Source organism: Melitaea cinxia, chromosome 26 (assembly GCF_905220565.1).
Source record: "Melitaea cinxia chromosome 26, ilMelCinx1.1, whole genome shotgun sequence".
Taxonomy (NCBI): domain Eukaryota; kingdom Metazoa; phylum Arthropoda; class Insecta; order Lepidoptera; family Nymphalidae; genus Melitaea; species Melitaea cinxia.
Window position 1 is genome coordinate 2942767 of NC_059419.1, and position 18404 is coordinate 2961170.

At 33.5% G+C, this 18404-nt stretch overlaps 1 protein-coding gene and 1 non-coding gene across 2 annotated transcripts; one reads left to right on the plus strand and one right to left on the minus strand.

Moving 5' to 3' along the window:
- Window positions 1-5: 5 nt before the first annotated feature.
- LOC123666406 (cathepsin S-like) lies at window positions 6-10042 on the plus strand. The gene is made up of 8 exons (XM_045600500.1): window positions 6-105; window positions 2033-2079; window positions 2225-2573; window positions 3007-3159; window positions 4200-4328; window positions 5004-5137; window positions 5990-6122; window positions 9810-10042. Exons 1-8 carry the CDS (start codon window positions 40-42, stop codon window positions 9969-9971), a joined length of 1173 nt encoding a protein of 390 aa, XP_045456456.1. The 5' UTR covers window positions 6-39; the 3' UTR covers window positions 9972-10042.
- Trnap-agg lies at window positions 6410-6481 on the minus strand. The gene has a single exon. It is a non-coding gene; the product is annotated as a tRNA-Pro (tRNA).
- Window positions 10043-18404: the final 8362 nt, after the last annotated feature.

Genomic DNA, 18404 nt, shown 5'->3' on the forward strand with positions numbered 1-18404 from the left:
TTTTTTTTCTTTATTTATTTAACCACAGTTACTGTTCAGATGAAGATATATTGTTTACTAGCTGCTGCCCGCGACGTCGTCTGCGTGAACGCTATACAGCACCAAAAAGTACCTACGATTATACCTTTTAAAATAACATTCATTTACCCGTTGCTTGATGTGTCTATCTATTATTATCTATTAATAATCATAACAGCAAGCGATTATAGTTTTCATCATTTTTATTTAAAGTTACCCAAATAATCTAGTCATTTAATGAATTGTTTCTTATATTTTTGACTGCTCTTATAAGCAAAAGAATATAGCCACTCCCTCTCTTCCGTTTGGTGTCGTAAGAGGCGACTAAGGGATAGCACAGTTCCGTCAACACCTACCTACCACCTTGGAACTTATAAAGACGACTGATAGCGCATAACTATCCAACAGCTTTTAAATACACAGACCGAAGACGAGCAGCAGCATCTTCAATGTGACAAAGCCAGCCCTGCGATTTCCAACCCGCCTGCCCAGCGTGGTGATTATGGGCAAAATACATAAGACACACGCCAGTGTCTGGCGCGAATTTAGCGAGGCCTATGTCCAGCAGTGGACTGCGATAGGCTGAAGTGATGATGAGTGATAAATAACGTAATGGAGCGACGCATGCAGGCGTTCATTTTTTTTCAACCAAGTGCTGACGATGAATAACACAATGTACAATTGGTACATTTCTTACTACCCATTTTAAATGCGCAATGAAACCTTTGCGTCGCTCCGTATTTGCTGGAGCACTATCTGTAGCAACTGACAAAATATTTCGAATAGGAATTTCTTTTCTCTTGAAAATAAAAACGTGCATGATAAATATGGAATCTCCTTTTTTTTATGTCACTAGGTCGGCAAACAAGCGTACGGCTCACCTGATGGTAAGCGATTACCGTAGCTTATAGACACCTGCAACACCAGAAGCATCGCAAGCGCGTTGCGGAGTGCCCAATCCCCCCAGGAGCTGTGGTCACCTTATTCACCAACAGGAACACAATACTGCTTGAAAACAGTATTATTTTGCTGTGATCTTCTGTAAGGTCGAGGTACTACCCCAGTCGGGCTGCTCCATATTTTGAGCAGAAAATTCCTGCTGTGCCCTACCTCAATTAAGTCTCCTTTGTATTAGTTTCCACATTTTTTAGTTTTCAAATAATAACTCTTGACAATTTTTTCTTCTTTTATGATTTGGACGTAAACCAAGAGCAGTGCATCATTTGTTTTGTGAGTTAAGTTGATGCATCATCATCATCATGAGTTGAATAGGAAATTTTGAAGTCTAAGTAATCACATAATGTTTTTTGTTTATCACATATTTTTTTGATGTTCATTTACACTTAGATAATAAGATAAACATCTTAGACGGTTAAACAAAATGTTTTTATATTTCATAAAATAGATATATTTTCAAAGTACTTTATTATATTAAATTTCTAACTAGGTAGGTATGTCGCGATTGCCCACAACACAAAAACTCTAGTGCCCGCTAGGGGGCGGTACCGCTAACGTTAGGAAACTCAGGTTTTGCATGAAATGCAACGACACTAAGCCTACACATCTGGATGTAAAACTTTCACAGTGTATTTTAGTTTAGTTTTGTTAGATAATGACAAAAATGAATTATAATGACGTCCACTTGGATGTTAACCACTTGGTTAAAAATATTAAAAACATGCTTTTAGTTTACTGTTTATCCGCCAACCCGCATCGGAGCAGCGTGGTGGATTAAGCTCTTATCCTTCTCCTACATGAAGAAAGAATCCTATGCCCAGCTGTGGGATATTACAGGCTGAAGCGTATTTAGTTTACTGACCCGGTTTACGGACCCGGTTCTAATTTTCGATTGCAACTCCTTTTTGTTACTTTCTCCTAACTTTTCTACCTAATTTATTTTACACCAAAAAACAACAGATACCTGCTTTATTTATACTTCTAAAGAAAAGAAAATAATAAGTGTTTAAATATGTCATAATAAATTACACCAAGTGGCATTTTATTGTTTATTCAGAATGAGCAAGAGAGAGGGCAACCATTACTGCTTATACGTACATTTCAGTAATAGCTGTCCAAGCAATTTTTAAATTACACGCTATTTTACACTTTAACTCTAAAGAAAGAACTATCAATGTTACAAAATATTACTAATTATGAATTAAAATGGAATGACAAGAGGTTGGTTTTATTCGTTTTCATTTATTAGGAATAAAATGATTCTACTAATATTATTTATTCAACTATCATTAATTAATTCAGAGTTACATATAAACGAGACAGCACATCAAATTAAATATATATTAAATAAATACAAATCGTACAGACAATCTCGTTGTACCGACAACAATGAAGAATATTCAAAATTGAAAAACTTTGCTGAGAATACTTTAATTTTTTTTGAAAAGACTGAGCGTTTTGGAGACTATTTGAAACATTATAATGTCAGTGATTGCCATACCAGTGAAAACAGAGGATCTTTGTACAATTTTCAACATATAGTTGAAGGTTTATTAATACATAGTGATGTACCAGTGACACATTGGGATGAATATAAGGTAAAAAAATATACAGTGGTTATATGCGTACATAGGTACAGTTTTAAATTTAATAAACGTACATATTTGTAGCGTTTTGTAAGTCATATTTTAGTGTTATACAATACCTGACATTCATGAAATAGCAGGCTATCTAGAACCTTTTCTTTTTTTGTATATTTGAGTCGTATAATTGTAAATAATACGTACATACAAACAAACATATTAAAGTAGTACGCCTTATCACATTTGTAAATATAACGTTGATTTTACCTGTCTTTATACAGCATAAAGGTAATTTGAAAAAGGAGGTTATATTTCACAAATTACACATGTTATCTTATAGCCTATGTAAATTCTAGATAGTGCCTGGAGCTTTGTTAGGCATGATTAAAATATGTCTATATACTGAAAAATCTTTATCCTAATGGATTAGTATAATTTTTTTCCCCAGACAGCATACAACAAAAGTTATTTAAATTGTTATCACGAAAGAACATCTTATTTGATATGGCGGAATAACCTCGAACGTGTAGCGAAACATAATCAGGAATACTTGGCTGGAGAGAAGAGTTACTCCTTGCATCTCAACCATTTTGGTGACTGGGTATGTGTCAAAATCATACAAATATTAAAAACTCGTTTCACGGTGTTTGTGGTCGCATTTCTCCGAAAAACCCTGACCGATTTTTATACATATATTTTTTAGTTATGAGAATAAGAGGGTGTTATACCGTTTGCTGTTAACGCTATTTGACACATGGTTGCATTCAACAGCAAAATTTATGAAGTATTTTTCTTTTCACCATCGGATTCCGGTTTATATAGAACACTTCTAATGGCAATTATAAATCTAAAAATTTCAGTTTATTAATTTAGGTGAAACATTTCCTAATGCTGCCCTAATCTCATTGCCCAACATGGAGAAAGAGACCTATGGCCAGCAATGATCCCACTGCTTACAAGCTGAATCGTTAGGCCCTAATACCCTATCAGGGTAAACTTAATCCGCAACCAACGAAACGCGCCCGAAGTCGAATATCATACCAGTTTAGCCTGTACCTGTAGTGAATAATTTGATTACCTAAAAAATCATCAAATCAATTAAAAGAAACTACGAGGGCATTACAACTAACGCCATCTGTCGTAGAGTTTGAAAAACGCTAAGCGCACTAATTTTAGTCGACTACCTATTTATTTCACACCTTTTACTATAGATGGCTTAAAAAATAATAGCAGTTTGGTAAGCTAACAAATACCCAAGCGGGTATAATTTGAACTAAAAGTAAATTCCTGATGATACAAAAATACTTACCCTTACTTACGTGCCTTAAGTATTACATAAGCGCACGGACAACCTGGTGGTAAACTACGATGGTAAGATACTGGTTACTTTTGCCCTCCTAACCTCCACTGTCAATACAGCTTATCCTCAGAAGCTGTACCTACCTTACTTACTCATCACTGGAACACGACACTACTTGAGTACCTAACTGATATTATTTGAGAGCAGTATTGCTTGATTGATCTTCTGTAAGGTTGGTTTAGTTCCCCAGTCGGACTCCTTCAGATTTTTAACAAGATATTTCCTGGTATGCCTTACCTCACATATAGTATATACTACATACATGTGTTTTGTTGTTTCAGCATATAAGCGCTTATATAAAGCAGCTATTGAAATTAATAAAGACGATACCTCTCTTCGACCCATCTCAAGATCACGAAAAAAGAGCGTACCAAGACAACATACACGTACACCGCAGGATACCAAAAAGCGTGATTTCTTATATTTTGTGCTTTTTTTTTGTTAATGAAAGTGAAGAACTAGAAACATCATAGTTTAAATAAATATTTACATTTAACTGCCCTAAGTAAGATAAGGATCCTGTTTTGGTGATCCAGACACACCACACAGACGGACGATCAAACCATGAATATTTCTTTGGCAGATGCAAGCGTTTGTCATGTTCGGGGAACACAATTAAATACCATCTGTTAATCGATATACACAAAAATGAATCGCTAAATGTATTGTTAAGCGCAAAATTCGAGAACGCCTGGACCACGGAGTAGTTTAAGTCTTATTTTTATTTAAAAAAATAGTGTGTACACTCGGGTACACTCGGCGGTCCCGAGTTCACCCGATCGAGCCTTTTACCTCAGAGCGTACCTACGAAAAAATGTGTATGCGGTGCGCCAAAAGAAGTTTTTACTTCAAAAAGAAAATTGCGTGGAATATTTGGATATTATAGAAAGCCTAACAATTATTTAAACTGTATGTATTTGACGGTTCGCAAGACAGGGTCACGTTTGCCGGGTCAGCTAGAGTAAAATATCATATAAATGTACTAAATCATACTTATAACAACTCATTTAGGGGTTAACAAGTAATTTTGTCATATATATGAGTAAGACTTGCAGGTGTTTTTAACGAAAATATAAATGTTTTAGTTCGATTGGCGCGCTAAAGGTTTTCAGCCGCGGCGTGAGGAACAGTGGCACTGCGGGGCGTGTTACGCGTTTGCGGTCACTCACGCACTGCAGGCGCAGCTTTACAAGAAACACAGAGATTGGAGAGAGCTGAGGTAGAAAAATCAACTTATATATCTTATTTAATAAATTACAATAATTTCTGTACCTTACTATTACATTTCTAGGATTTAGTAACCAAGGAGTAGCAAATGAACCTCATAACCTTTATACTAAAACTTTGCTATCAGCTTTTCTATTAACTTAAATATTATTCTTTGGGCTAGAGATGGATTCACATGCACTCACTGGTCAATTTTTGTTACATTTTGAGTTTATCAATGACGCTTATGTGATAAAACTGAAAAATAGAAGCAGGAAAAAGGCTCAGGAGAATGAGCTCCTTTGTCAACCAGAAATACAATGTACTCAGAATTTACTATGAAGATAAACCAGTATAATATATATTATCAACAATTAACAATCATATTTTTATTCTTGAGAATGAAAAGGCTCTGGTCAGTATCAGTACATTAGAAATAACTTAATATAAGGCTCAATACAGTAAACATACCCAGTTTCGCCGATTACTGATAAGGCTATCAGAAGGATAATTATATCTAACAGTTAAAATTTTATGTTATGTTTATCTTTTACATTTTCAAACTCCACTCTGTATGTCAGATATTCAATTCGCATCTTCTCAATCCTAAAACTGTAACATATTAGTTCAGGTGCACGGGCCAAATGGGCTGTTTTACGTCTTACTTATAAAACCTATCGGTAACTTATGTGCGAGATAAACTTAATCAATAAGCGGTAAAACAAGCTCTTGCAATTACAGAATAGAAAATGTATAACAGACACAAGTAGAAAAACTTTGTTTAATTAAAAAAGGGATAAGAAAAAAATTATTTCCAAGTACAATTTCTGTACCGAAAATGTATTTAAATGGTTAAAAATTTTAGTCCACAGCAAATTGTTGACTGCAGTTTGAAAGATGGTAACTTGGGCTGTGACGGAGGCTCCTTGCAAGCGGCAATGAGATACGCTGCCAGAGATGGGCTCATGATGGAAACCCACTACCCTTATCTTGGAAAGGTAAGACACCTGACACTCATATTTAATGCCCCCGAATAGCATAAAAATCTTATGATGGGGGTTCGGAAATACACTCATTACTACCTACTACCTATATAATGTAAGACTCTTATAAAATATTGTCACAAGCGGGGCTAGTTGCGCAAACTCATCGTCTGGAAGGTAATTAACAAAAAGTTGATATGTAGACGAAAACAAACCTGACGATACAAAATTTTCTGAGTCAGGTTGTTTAATATAAAACTAATAACGATTTTTAATTATTAAAAATTAAATAAAATATATCCGGGCTCGTCCGGGATTTGAACCCGGGACCTCTCGCACCCTAAGCGAAAATCATACCCCTAGACCAACGAGCCAGTCGGTAATTGAATCGAACTATTGTTACAAAATTTAATCAAAAGATTTTGTATTTGTAACATAATTCTCCAGATTTGAGCTGATTATTTCCTGCTGTCCCTCTACCTTAGTAAAATTCTTCTCCTGAAAGTATTCTATCATTTATTTTTTATATTCCTTACCTTAAAAAACGAGTTATTACTTAGGTCGGTGTTAACCGACAACAACAAATTTATATTATCTCTGCATTAATTCGTCTTACAATTAATTGTTAAAAGTTCATTTTAATGAAACAATATCAGAAAATTAATGAGCGTGTTAATCTACATTACATTTTGTTTTTGAAAAACACTTTATTTATTGTTAGTCGAGAATTATCAGTTTCAGTTGGTTAATTGAATTACTTAGGGATAATACTTACATAATTATCCATTGATATAAATAGTAGCCATGCTAATTTTTTTCCTTGCTTCATTTGTTATTAAGCGGCATCTTTATACCTACTTTTTAACCGACTTCCAAAAAAGGAGGAGGTTCTCAATTGGACTGAATTTTTTTTATGTATGTTAGTTACTTCAGAACTTTTGACTAGGTGGACCGATTTCAACATTTTTTTTAATCGAAAGGTAGTTAGTGTGTGTCATTTGGTCTCATTTAAATTTATTTGAGATGTAACAACTACTTTTCGAGTTATATCTAATAATGCGTTTTTACTTGACGCTTTTTTCGGCGACCTACGTTGTATTATACCGCATAACTTTGTACTGAATATACCGATTTTGATAATTCTTTTATTTGTTGGAAAGAAGATATTCCTAGTTTGGTACCATGATAAGGAAACCAGGATCTGACGATGGAATCCCAGAGAAATCGAGGGAAACTCTCGAAAATCCGCAATAACTTTTTACTGGGTGTACCGATTTTGATAATTTTAATCCGATCGAAAGCTGGTGTTTATCATGTGGTCACATAAATATTTTATTTTATCTGATAACTAATTTTTGAGTAATCTTTGATAACGCGTAGTTATTTGACTATATTTTCGTCTTCCTACGTTGTATTTCTTGTCGATGTAATTGAAGTTGGTTTTTTTACATTACAAAGTTCGCAAACTAGCGTACGGTCCTCCTTATGGACGCCAGTAACGCAAGGACTATTTATTACAAGTTGTAACAACCACAAGTTACACGGTAATCGTTCATGAGTAGTAACCTCCAGTCGGATTGGAGCTGACAGATACACGTTTTGAATTAAACCATTTGATGCAAAACTTTCCCAAATTGTTAGTAAAATGTTTTTTATGCGACTTCAAGTTTACTCGAAAAATAAATTTGCACTATCAAGAAAAACTAGAAATTAATTTCCTTGTCAATCGATAACTTTTGTTATAGAGATTTGTTTGGAAGTCAAAAATTGTTGCAAATTTTTCATCATCGCGCGCAGAAAAGTTCGTTGTACCACACACGTGGTAGTAATGTAATATGTATATACCTACACTGTATGAACTATGACTGATGCTGTGTGGTTACGGCATCAAAGAATATAGCCCTACGCATCTTCCCGTGGGTGTCGTAAGAGGCGACTAAGGGATAACACAGTTCCACTATTACCTTGGAACTTAAAAAGCCGACCGATGGCGGGATAACCATACCTGCGGTCACCGACCCGCCTGCCCAGCGTGGTGACTATGGGCAAAACACATGAGTTCACGCCATTTTTGGCGTGAACTTGTCGAGGCCTAAGTCCAGCAGTGGACTGCGAAAGGCTGCTGTGATGATGATGATGATGTGTGACTGTATGAGCTGTAGGGTTAATAATGTATATTGTACTTACTTGACACATTTTTTTCTTTCTAAGTATCTTTTACGTACAGACGTCGGCCAGCTGCAATATTATTATATACTTATTATATTCTTTCTTGCACTTAAAAAAATAAACAAGTAAAAATCATATTTACAAAGTAAGTTGGCAAGGGCGACCTTATCTCTAGAAGAGATCTCTACCAGTCTACCCATGGTGATGAGAATTGCTGTTATCGCGGGGCACAGAAGTGCAAGAGTGATTAATAATAATGACTGTAAATCTATAAACTTATTCATAATTAATAATATAAAATACATGTATACTTTACATACACACTTACATGTACATATATATATGTACGTGTTGTTATTTTTATAAATAAATTGTTACCTGTAATTAAGGTACAATTTACGCTCGTACCAAATATTTTAAATTCCGTATTATTGTGTAATTTATTGGTAGCTTAAATGAATAATAAATTACACGTACGTAATAAATTATTTATCCTAAAACGTTTGCTAAGAGCTCGAGGAAGAAGACGTAAATAAATAAGTATACACAGACAGTCGACACTTTTATATATAGTAGTGGTCGCCCAGTGGTCGAAATTCGACCATAATTATTTAAAATTAAATATAAGTTTGAATATTATTAAGGTTCTGTTGTCAAAGACTTCTATAACAATAAACAAAAGAGTATACACATATGCGTGTGTGTGTCAAATACATGGTAGTGTGCGTAATGTTTTTTATTGATTTGACTTGTTGTTTATGCATAATTAAAAAAAATAGCATTCTGCACTTCTTCTCTATATAAACTACTAGCTTTTACCCGCGGCTTCGCTTGCATTGAATTTTTATTACTAAAAAGTATCCTATGTTACTTCTAATACCTCCAAGAACAAAGTATTATAATGATCGGTTAAGTTATTTTCGCGTCAAAGCGTAACAAACAAACTTACATTCACATTTATAATATTAGTAGAGATAAGTGTGCGAAATTTCATACTCCTCCGTCCGCGCAATTTTCCTAAAAAAGGGTACAAAGTTTTTGCTTCGTGTATTAATATATAGATTTTTAACGATGTGAATGGAGCTTACGACCTAGTGCAAGACGCATAAATGTGCCAACGAGGCAGTCGTAAAGAGACCGCCTTTTGAAGATTTATTGAATGACAAGCTAACCCGATAGGCGTTATCCTGTCTTCCGAATGCCGGAAGTTAATATATTCGATACATTTTTAGAAAATTATCCACTATTCTGAACAATTTTATTAATTTTTATTTATGTAAGAAACTTCAACAAAGTATGTAGTGTTGAATTAGAGTGATCTATTGCTGTGCTGCGTCAACTTTTTGTAAATTATATTATATATCTTTTTAACAATATAATTAAAAAACTTGAAAAAATCAGCTAGGATTGTTCCACTCGTTCTCGGGTTTAGCGCTTCATTATTTATTTATATTGATTCACTTCCAATTGTTTTTCCACATAATTTTTGGTGTCATAGCAAAGACTATGGCTATTGTAATCGTGTTTTTACAGAGAGGCCGCTGTCACTACAACAGCCGACATATCAGAGTACGAGCTCGGCGTTGGGCGATGTTACCTAAAGATGAAAATGCAATTGAACTGGCCTTAGCGACCATCGGACCATTGGCAGTTGCTGTCAATGCGGCTCCGCTCACTTTCCAATTATACAGGTAGTTGTAGTTTTTATATCATAACGGTGACAAACAAAACGTACCTAGGGTCAATCTGATGGTAAGTGGTTACCTTTTGACGCCCAAAAGTTTGAACTTCAATTATTACTAAACGTTTGATACATCAACATTGCCAACATCTACAAGAAGTTGATCTAGATGGAGTAGGAAAAGTATTGTACTGAAAACGGATTAAGGTACCTCACGAAGTACAATGTTAAAAAAAATTGCTCTACTTGGGCTTTGGGTTCTTGTGGCGAGTAATGTGGAAAGAGCTCCAGGAATTACACTGTGTTGATAGTGTTATAATATGTTTGTTAGGCAACGCGTTTGTTACTTAAACTTTTACAGCGATTTTAATATCTATACAAATAAATAAAATTGGATTGTCTGTTTGTAATATTAAAATAAGCGCTTTTTACTAAATGCATATGGATGTATACATGGTACATTAACCAAAATAACATTTTTTTTAAATTTTTGTCTGTCTGTCTGTTTGTTCCGGCTAATCTCTGAAACGGCTGGACCGATTTTGACCGGACTTTCACTAACAGATAGCTAATGTAGTAAGGAGTAACTTAGGCTACTTTTATTTTAGAAATTTATTTTGTAACTCTGCGAACTAAAAATAATCTTTGCTAAATTCCACGCGAACCAAGTCGTGGACACAGCTAGTATATATTAATATGTACGATTTTATTTTTGTTTACCCACACATTAGGAATTCTAAACATTTTTGAATATCATATCAAAAATTGACCGCTCCAGCGGTATTCTAACCCGCTTCTCCGACTGACCGTGTCGGCGCTCTAGCCAATTAAGCTATGGAACGATGTACCTACCCGCTAGAGCGAAATTTTTGATATGATGATTTTTATTTCCGGTTTAAGCGAACCGTGGCGCCGTCTATAGTGAGTTCTTTACAGAGACCCGTAACTATTCAAAGTTTCATATTACAATGAAAATCTTTGACAGGAGACGACACCATGCTATTTTTAATATGTACGATTTTATTTTTGTGTACCCACACATTAGGAATTCTAAACATTTTTGAATATCATATCAAAAATTGACCGCTCCAGCGGGATTCGAACCCGCGTCTCCGACTGACCGTGTCGGCGCTCTAGCCAATTAAGCTATGGAACGATGTACCCGCTAGAGCGAAACTTTTGATATGATGATTTTTATTTTCGGTTTAAGCGAACCGTGGCGCCGTCTATAGTGAGTTCTTTACAGAGACCCGTAACTATTCAAAGTTTCATATTACAATGAAAATCTTTGACAGGAGACGACACCATGCTATTTTTAATATGTACGATTTTATTTTTGTGTACCCACACATTAGGAATTCTAAACATTTTTGAATATCCCGTAACTATTCAAAAGTTCTCTGTAAAGAAAGGTATTCAAAAGGGTCAAATGGTTATAAAAAACCTTAAAAATAAAAAAGCACCCGGTAACGATGGAATCAGTGTAATAGATATTAAATTAGTTGCCAAAAAAATATCAGTAAGTATCGCCCAATTAATTAATGTCAGTATTAAATCAGGAACTTATCCAAATGACCTTAAACAAAGCTGTGTTCGCCCTGTTCACAAAAAGGGTAAACAAGACGACATTAGTAATTATCGTCCTATCTCCCTCTTACCCTCTCTTGATAAAATAATTGAAAAATACTTCAGCGCACAAATTTATACCTTTTACGGCGACCATAAAATAATTAGTAAAAATCAGTACGGTTTCCAGCCAACAAAAAGTACCACGTCTCTTTTATCTAGGTTTGCGGATGAAGTAAATGGGCATTTACATAGAAGAAGACACGTTCTGGCTCTTTTTATAGATTTTTCTAGAGCATTTGACACTCTTAATCATGACACCTTAATAGAAAAGCTCAATAATACAGGTATTAGAGGTCCCGTTTTAAAATGGTGCAGAGAGTACTTAAGAAACAGGTCCTATTTTGTAAGAATAGGAAATATCAAAAGTGACGTAATATCTGTTTCTGAAGGCACAGCTCAAGGATCTGTGCTCGGTCCATTGCACTTCATAGCGTACGTAAATGATATGAATAATATATTTAAATTTTGCTCATCGTATCAGTACGCTGATGACACTTGCCTCTTAATAGCAGATTCAAACGTAAACAGAGCACTGGAAAAAATGCAGCATGATTTCGATTTACTAAATAAGTGGTGTCATGACAACGGGCTTGTACTTAACGCATCCAAGACAAAACTAGTTCACATACGCTCACCATACACTAAGACGTTCTTCGAAACAAATAATAGATTAAAAGCCCATAATCATAATTGTATTCATCTATACATCAACCAATGCAAGTGCCCAGTCATAGAAACCGTTGAAAAGCATACTTATCTTGGATTGGTGGTAGACTGTTATTTTAATTGGAAACCTCATATAAGTACTATATGTGACAAACTCAGAGCCTTCTTGGCTAATGTAGTTATAATTAAGAAGAAAATACCATTTAAAATTCTAATTATGCTTTACAATGCTTTGGCTGATTCGATCATAAGCTACGGTATCACGACCTATGGTAGAACCTTTAAAACTTATCTTAATACTATACAAAGTTTACAAGTAAGAATCCTAAAACAAATCGTAACGCCTAAAATAAAAGAACAATATAAAAATGATGACGATAAACTTTTTAAGCACTGCAACGTATTACCGGTTGAATATAAATTTCAATACAACGTATTAAAAGAAAACTTTTTTAATATGGACATACAGCACAAAATTCACCATAAAATTAATACACGACAAATAACAAAACAAAAACTTATAACAACAACTGCAACAAATAACGTATATGGTGAAAGGACCACTGAATATTTGACTCCTCGCTTGTTGAATGGATTAGATGTGGCATTTAAGAAAAGAATCACTACAAAAAATTTAAGAAATGAATTAAAGTCGTATTATCTGAACATCCTGTAACTATTTGTAACAAACCGGTATTGCGTCTCGATCGCCTTCCCCGCGTACGCATTTACACCTAATTAAAAGATACCTACTTACTTTAATTTGTAGAACTACCCACCTTATTTTTAATTGCCTAAATGAACTGTATTCAATCTTAACACTCCGGACAAATCTCCGCGATTTTTGGAGTGTATTACTGTAATTTTCTTTAATGTAAAATGAGTTTAAATAAATAAAAAAAAAAAAAAAAAAAAAAACCGCTAAGACCCTCTGCGCTCTCTTCAAGAGGATTCTGTTCTGGGCGGTGAGAGCGTCTGCAAAAACGGGGGCGCCGTATAGTGCCATACTTTGCACGATACCAGCATAGAGACGCCGGCACGCCGAACCCGGTCCTCCTACATTTGAATACATATTATCTAATATATAAAAAGTTCGTATCACTGTATTTGTTACCAAACTCCTCGGAAACGGCTTAATTGATTTTTATGGTTTTTTTTTGTGTATGAACAGGTCGTAGGTTTTTTTATACTCGATTTGATAATAATAATGTTCCTATTCGTACGGTAGATAAACGATTGCTGGGACTATTATGGTTAATTATAATTTAATTATATGTTTATGTAAAGACAGAAGAAATATACATATAATCTATTGCTAGTCAATTATAAATACATAGATATGATACATTAAAATTCATGTGTTATATAACAAAAAAATAGCATATAAACATTTAATATAAACCTTGTGTGTGATGTTAATCCTTAAAGAAAATATACACGATATAAAAATATAAGAAAAAATTTGATACTATCTCGAATAACTTAGACCTTTTTACTAAGATAGAAATAGAAGATTATTACAAATGTATCCGAAATATCCGCCGGGGATAAGTGAACACGTGTATCTTAAATTAAGGTCCGCTGTGTACTAACCCCTGAATTTTTTATCGTTGTAGTGACAAACTACGCGGCGAGGGTAAACATCTTATACTCTTGTGAGAAAAAGAGTATAAATATATTAATACCACACATATTATGAATTACACTAGCTGTGCCCGCGACTTCGTCCGTGTGGAATTAAAAAAAATATTATTCAGTTCGCAGAGTTACCTACTGGTAGTCTATCTGCCAGTGAAAGTCTCGTCAAAATCGGTCCAGCCGTTTCTTGATTAGCCGAATTAAACAGACAGACAGAAAGACAAAAATTGTAAAAAATGTTATTTTGGTTAATGTACCATGTATACATCCATATGCATTTAGTAAAAAGCGGTTATTTTTTTATATTACAAACAGACACTCCAATTTTATTTATTTGTATAGATTAGGTTATATATAAGTATTGTCGTCTAATAATCTCATAATATACACACACGGTCGTCCGTTCCTACGCTTGTGTTACAAAGTAACAGCTGAATGATATAGCTAAATATTTTTTTTTGATACACAGCAATAATGCTGGTATTTAGGAAATGTTAATGTGTGTACAAAGGACACAGATTAACTTATAATAATTACATTTGATTAATGCAGATTAACATTTGATTTATTATTTTTGAGGCTTTTCGATCATTACGACTAGCAAACAAATGCCAATTTTTCCGCATGTACCACATTAGATTTTCATAGATATACAGCGATGCAAAAGTCAGATATATATATATATATATATATATATATATAAATTTCTCTCTCAGAGGTTCTTTCCATTCCATTTTATATATTTAGCGAATAGCCCTTTTCTGAAAAATGAAAATGACATTTAGAGTACATGAGAGAAAAATACGATGCTTAAAATTAGCAGAGTGCAAAAGTGGTCTTACCACTGATAGTGAACTCATACAGACAATCCTTGTGAATACTACCTACACTTAAAATAACTTTGCATTAACTTAAAGTTACCTCAATACTGTTAAAATACAATAAAAACAGGAATTATCTCCATGGTAACATATTTCCGCTACAAATAGCCTTGTATCACTCTTAAATGATTATAATTGTTTGTTACCAAACGAAAAAAAAAAAACAATCTACATCGACAATAACATAATTAAGGTTAAATAAAATTTACTCGTCAAAACTCGCTCAAATTTTAATGTAACTACAAACACCAGATTTTGAATAAAAAAGGAATCATGAAAATTGGTACACCTTGTAAAAACTGTAACTGTAAGCTAAGAAAAGTTGTGACGTAACACATTTACAAATACAGTCGAATCAAAAACATCCCCCTTTTCTCGAAATTACTGTAATGCTTTATAAAAAACAACATTAAATTACTTCAAAACTCAAACCACATAAAAACATAATTAACTGCTACGTGAAAAGTTACATTATAATTCATTTTACCCGTTACTTTGCTTTCTGTAATTATGTATTCGAAAAAATTATTTCAAACTTTAAAAAATATGAATGAACAAAAAATACTTTTAGAATGAAAAAGGCTGTAATTTCATAATAATATAAGACGTTTTTCTGCTTTTTTAATTTCATTTCATTAATCAGAAATCAATTGAACATACAAGACACCTAAACAGACAGTTTGACATTGGTATACACAAAGTATGTTATATCTTCCTTTTGGCTTTGAATAACAACGACCATCATACGTAAACGTGTAATATGTTTTTCTGTTAAATGTCAATAACTTAAATTAAAACTGCTAAAAAGCCGTGTACATACCTTCGATTTTCTAAGTATTATATATTAAGTTGTTTTACATTATTATGGCTGAAATCAAACTCAAGATTTGTCTGATAGTAATCGTAGCCTATGAACGCCTGCAACACCAAAAGCATCGCGAGCACGTTGCCGACCCAACTTCCGTCCCATAAGAGGTCTGGCGATCTTTCTCTCCATAGCAACACAACACTACTTGAAAGTATTGGTATTTAGCTGTGATCTTCTGCAAGGTTGACGAGAAGTACCAAGTCGGGCTGCTCCTAACTTTGAGCAAAATGTTTCCTGCTGTGTCTTACCTCTAATAAATTACCTTATGCCACAAATACATTGTCTGATGTCATAGCAAGTACGATTCATACGATGCTCATTTTTATTTTATCGCTTCAGTCTGTAATATCCAACTGCTGCCCAGCACTGCTTTCCGAGGCATGGTGGAGAGACTCACAAGGATTGCACAAGCACTCAGGCCACGGCAAATATTTGTATGGCCAATGCAAATGTTTGTCATGTGCGGGGATCGAACCCGCAACCGCCTGCGCAACAGCCATAAACCAGTGCTGTGACCGTTGCGCCAACGCGTCGTCGTTTTATTTAAATTCAACACTGTTTTTAGATAGAAAGACAAAAATTTAAATTTGAATTTAGTATCGATTCGATGCCAACATTTTTTTTTTATGTTTTGAAGGATCAGAAATGGACTTCTAAAAGTTTTATTATAAGTATTTATTTGTTTCTTGAACGTATATTTTTTATCTGCTAAGTAGTGGTAAACTTACTAGGTGTTAGTTAAAATTACTGTGTACAAATAAGCCTCAATATATTTTCATATATTTATTCATATATTATAATTGTATACCCTAAACTTCGAAGCTTATTTCAAAATAATAATCTCCAAATGGCTTGTCTACTGTTGGCTCAAATAATCATACGTTTGACTTTAAAAATCTTAAGATAAATCTGATCTTTTTGCTATAAGTCTGTAATGATCTACAATCATCATTCGTTTGAAACTTTTACCTGCTTTATCTTGGGATATAAGTAGGAATTGCCTTAGGAACAACGCTAATGTTTTCAAAACGCTATGTTTTCCGTGATCTTCAAGCTGGGAAAATATATAAACTTTTGCAATTGAAAAGTTTATATATGTATATGTGTTGTGCAATATCTTTTCCAATCGAGATGTGATTTCATTTTTTTTAATTGTTCATTCAAATATTAATTTTTACAAAAAATTTCAAATTAAATAAAATTCGTTACTTTTGTAGTTTCGTTATAATAAATTAAAGATTGGTGCCACCCTTACTTATATAACAACGTAAAAAATTAAGACTCGAATACCAATCTGTAGATAGTCACCAATAAAAACTGAATTAATTGATTGAGTTTAAAAAGCGAACGGAACATAAAAATAATTAAAATAAAACAATAATTATTTGCTCGTAAACAAAAAAAAGCTACTTCAATTTACAACGACAAGTACTAAAATGAAAATTCAAATGCGCTTTATTAAGAATGATCCAAAAGTTATTCTTCAGATGTCGATCAAATTTAAATGGGAGCAAATGACAAGCACGAACCGAACCACCATTCGAACAAAAAAGAATCATCAAAATCGATACCCTCGGTAAACATTTATAAGGAAAACGACAAAACCGGTAAACGATTTTTTATGTAGTTAAGCAGTTACAATAGTTACAATGTATGTATATTAAATAAAATTAAATAAATAAATAAAAAACAGATTAATACGTTTATAAAAATAAAACAATTGTATATACGGTTCTTTAGACGATAAACGACCGCAGACGGCTTCAAAATGTTAATTAGCAACATAGATAAATATTACTTAATGCGATTACACTTCGGAATTATTTTTCATACCGATCACATGGAATTTATTCGTTCAACAACTTGTACGGGAATTTAATTTATTAAATCAAAATTTAATTTAGTAAAACAACATGAGTTGTTTTAAAGATATTTTTTTGTGGAGACAGGTAAGTTTGTTTATAAATATTTCTTTAAGTACTAGCAATTCTCCGTGGCTTAAGCTTCCCTCACTTAGAAATTGACAACATTTAAAGAGGTCTTTCTTTGTAAATAAAATAAAATAGTGTATATTAAATTAATTTAGGATTTATTTGTATACCTACCATTTTTAAGCTCCACCTTTCGTGTGCTATACCGTATTCAGTGAGTCGTAAGATGAAGGGTAAACAAACCTTAACAGGATACTTTAAATGTCATTGATAAAGTGAATATATTTAAAAATTTTATTTATATAATATTTAGTTATATTTATCTGTATAATATTTAGACATCTAGTGCGGCACTGTGGCAAAATCCGTTCTTGGTTGACATTTACTAACTATAAAATAACTCTGAGTCAAATGTCATGTTTGTAGCATAAAATTATGGACTTTTATCTGTCAACATTATCTTATCTTTCGATACCCCTTAGACCTCTTTGATGAGGCCCTAGTCGCGAAATCTGTTCTTAGAAGTCTAAGTGACTTAAGTATCTCTCGGCCAAGTTTCAAGCTTGTAACACAATAATTGTGTTTGCTCGCAAACGAAAAAAAAACCGACTTCAATTACATCGACGAGTAATACAACGTAGATCGACGAAAAAATAGTCAAGTAACTACGCGTTATCAAAGATTACTCAAAAGGTAGTTATCAGATCTCGATAAAATTTAAATGTGACCACATGATAAACATCAGCTTTCGATTAAATTAAAAATTATCAAAATCGGTACACCCAGTAAAAAGTTATTACGGATTTTCGAAAGTTTCCCTCGATTTCTCTGGGA

What these genes read in the sequence shown, in the direction of transcription:
- LOC123666406 (XM_045600500.1), top strand. Translation starts at nt 40, where the DNA reads ATGAAGATATATTGTTTACTAGCTGCTGCCCGCGACGTCGTCTGCGTG. An exon ending in TGAACGCTATACAGCACCAA is followed by an intron (nt 106 to 2,032) that starts AAAGTACCTACG and finishes TTGTTTATTCAG; the next exon opens with AATGAGCAAGAGAGAGGGCA. An exon ending in ACTACCCTTATCTTGGAAAG is followed by an intron (nt 6,123 to 9,809) that starts GTAAGACACCTG and finishes GTGTTTTTACAG; the next exon opens with AGAGGCCGCTGTCACTACAA.